A 2500-nucleotide genomic window follows, 5' to 3' on the forward strand; every position below is an offset into this window, starting at 1 on the left:
CCCACTCACCACAGGACACGCAGCACTTCCCATACCTACAGGGCCTCCACACCAACACTACAGGTAACACACACACACTCACACACTCACACACACACACTCACACACACACAAACCTGACTGCTCTCCTCACAGTCACCCACTCACCACAGGACACGCAGCACTTCCCATACCTACAGGGCCTCCACACCAACACTACAGGTAACACACACACACTCACACACTCACACACACACACTCACACACACACAAACCTGACTGCTCTCCTCACAGTCACCCACTCACCACAGGACACGCAGCACTTCCCATACCTACAGGGCCTCCACACCAACACTACAGGTAACACACACACACTCACACACACACACTCACACACACACACACACACAAACCTGACTGCTCTCCTCACAGTCACCCACTCACCACAGGACACGCAGCACTTCCCATACCTACAGGGCCTCCACACCAACACTACAGGTAACACACACACACTCACACACTCCCAAACAGACTCTCACACACACACATACATATATACTTACATGTACACACACTCTCTCAGACACACACACACTCATTCATTCATTTACTCACCACACACTCGGTCAAACGCGCACTGACTTAAACACACACACCACCTTTAGAGAGACAGAGTAAAAGTGCTAGTGGTTTTGAGAGGAGAGATACATTGGAGCTATCCTGGGATTAAATGAAAGACTTTTAGCCTTCCTCAGCCAATGTCTTGGCATAGAGTGCGTGCACTCTTTTTCAGTGTAGTCATCATGAACTTTAAATCACAGATACTAGGCTTGATAGACTTTATCCAAAGGAAGGGGGGGGGGGGGGGGGCTTCGTTGACTTCCGTTGACCTCGGTCAAGAAGAGCGAAACAAACCGAGATCCCTAACGTCAGAACTCAAACTCCGATCGTTATCTTGAGTTCATCTTTCCAAAAAAAAAAACTTGAGGCGTGCATAAAACATCTGTGCCCGTCTCCCCTCTCCCGAGAGAATATGCAATCCATACATCCGCAATGTTATCAATTATTAAACGCTTTCAGAGCCCGGTTGAGCTGTCAAGTTTGGGAATGATGGATGACATAGAATCATAATGTCCATTTTACCTTCTCTGATGACTCCTGGTCTTTCCCTCGACGGACGGAGTGGCAACCGTGAATTAGCACTATCGTTTGAGGTTATATAAGTCAATATTTTCAATCAAGCCTTTCAATAAAGCCCCAAAAGCACAGAGACAGAAAAACAAAAGCGACAGGCTTTGGGGGGGGGTGTAAGTAAATTGCCTTCGGGAAGCGTGCGTTAATTTGAATTTCTTCCGTGTCGTTCGCATTACGGGATTTCCACGGTATCGGGGATGGGTCTGTGGAATTCGGAACTCGGTCAACCGCGCTCTCCGCAGGCGTTATCGTTATATCCGTAAAAAAGATCAAATGGGAGAGGTTGGAGGAGGTGCGGGGAGGTGCGGAATGTCTCGGTGTTTGTCTTGGACGTCTTCCTCTCTTTTATCTGTCCCTCCTGCATTTCTACCCACATGCTCGTTCGAAAAAAAACCTCCCAACAAAACTGATTTCAGTGAAGAGAGAGACAGACAGAGAGAGTTAGAGAGTTATAGAGGCTGACTTGCATTCCTGGGTTCTGCTAAACACACACATATAGAGAGAGAGAGAGATTTTTTTTTTTTTGTACCGCTCTCACCATATATGACATGATATAACGTACGACGCTTGACTGCTTTTCTGCTTGTCTCCAGCTTTGTTCAGTCCACTCACTTGTTTTCTTTCACCCCCCCCCCCCCCCTCATTTTCCTCTCTCCCGTGTTACTTTTTCTGTTGTTCTTTTCTTTCTCCTCTACATCAAACCCTCCTGTCTTTTTTTTGGGTTTGTTTTCGTTTTGTTTTTTTCTCCCTAGGCAGTGACCACAGGTTCGAGTTAACCCCGGTCGCAGCCGTCAGCGTCCACCTATTGGGCGGCGATGGGGCGGAGCTTCCTGTCACCGAACCAGCCAGAGTGAACATCCCTCTCCCCGCCCACAGCGGCCTGAAGGAGAATGACCACATCCCTGCCTGGCGCTTCGACCCCAAACTGGGTACATGAGACACCCCCCCCCCCCGAATGCACACGTTCATACACACACACACACACTGTCCAAGCTGTTCATCACCATAACAAGAGCCAACCATGAAATATTTCTGACTGTCACTGTGTGGGGCTTTGAGTTTTTTCCTGTGTGGAATGGCCCAGGGCAGATTTCCTCTGTCTGTCTGTGTGTGTGTGTGTGTGTGTGTGTAGGCACTTCAGAGGGCTACAGATTTCCTGTTCTCTTGACATCCTAAGTGGAGGATAAGCTGTGTCAAGGCCTGTGTGTGTTACAGTGGCAGTGGGATTTGGATGGTTTTGGTAACATTGATGGAAGGTTGTTGAAATGTTTGTACAGAGGAAACTGAGAGAGGCTTGGCTATGGAAGGGGTTTCTAAGGTCATCACT

The 2500-nt window shown here is 48.3% G+C and overlaps 1 protein-coding gene across 1 annotated transcript in view; it reads left to right on the forward strand.

Annotated features, from left to right (window-relative positions):
* Window positions 1-2500, forward strand: part of fam171a1 (family with sequence similarity 171 member A1) — a 29229-nt gene that overhangs the window by 18953 nt on the left and 7776 nt on the right. The window contains exon 5 of the mRNA XM_030783568.1: window positions 1926-2102. Coding sequence (XP_030639428.1) covers window positions 1926-2102 — 177 coding nt within the window. The remainder of the gene's footprint in view (window positions 1-1925; window positions 2103-2500) is intronic.

The sequence above is a fragment of the Chanos chanos genome, chromosome 9 (genome assembly GCF_902362185.1).
Source record: "Chanos chanos chromosome 9, fChaCha1.1, whole genome shotgun sequence".
NCBI classification, from domain to species: Eukaryota; Metazoa; Chordata; class Actinopteri; order Gonorynchiformes; family Chanidae; genus Chanos; species Chanos chanos.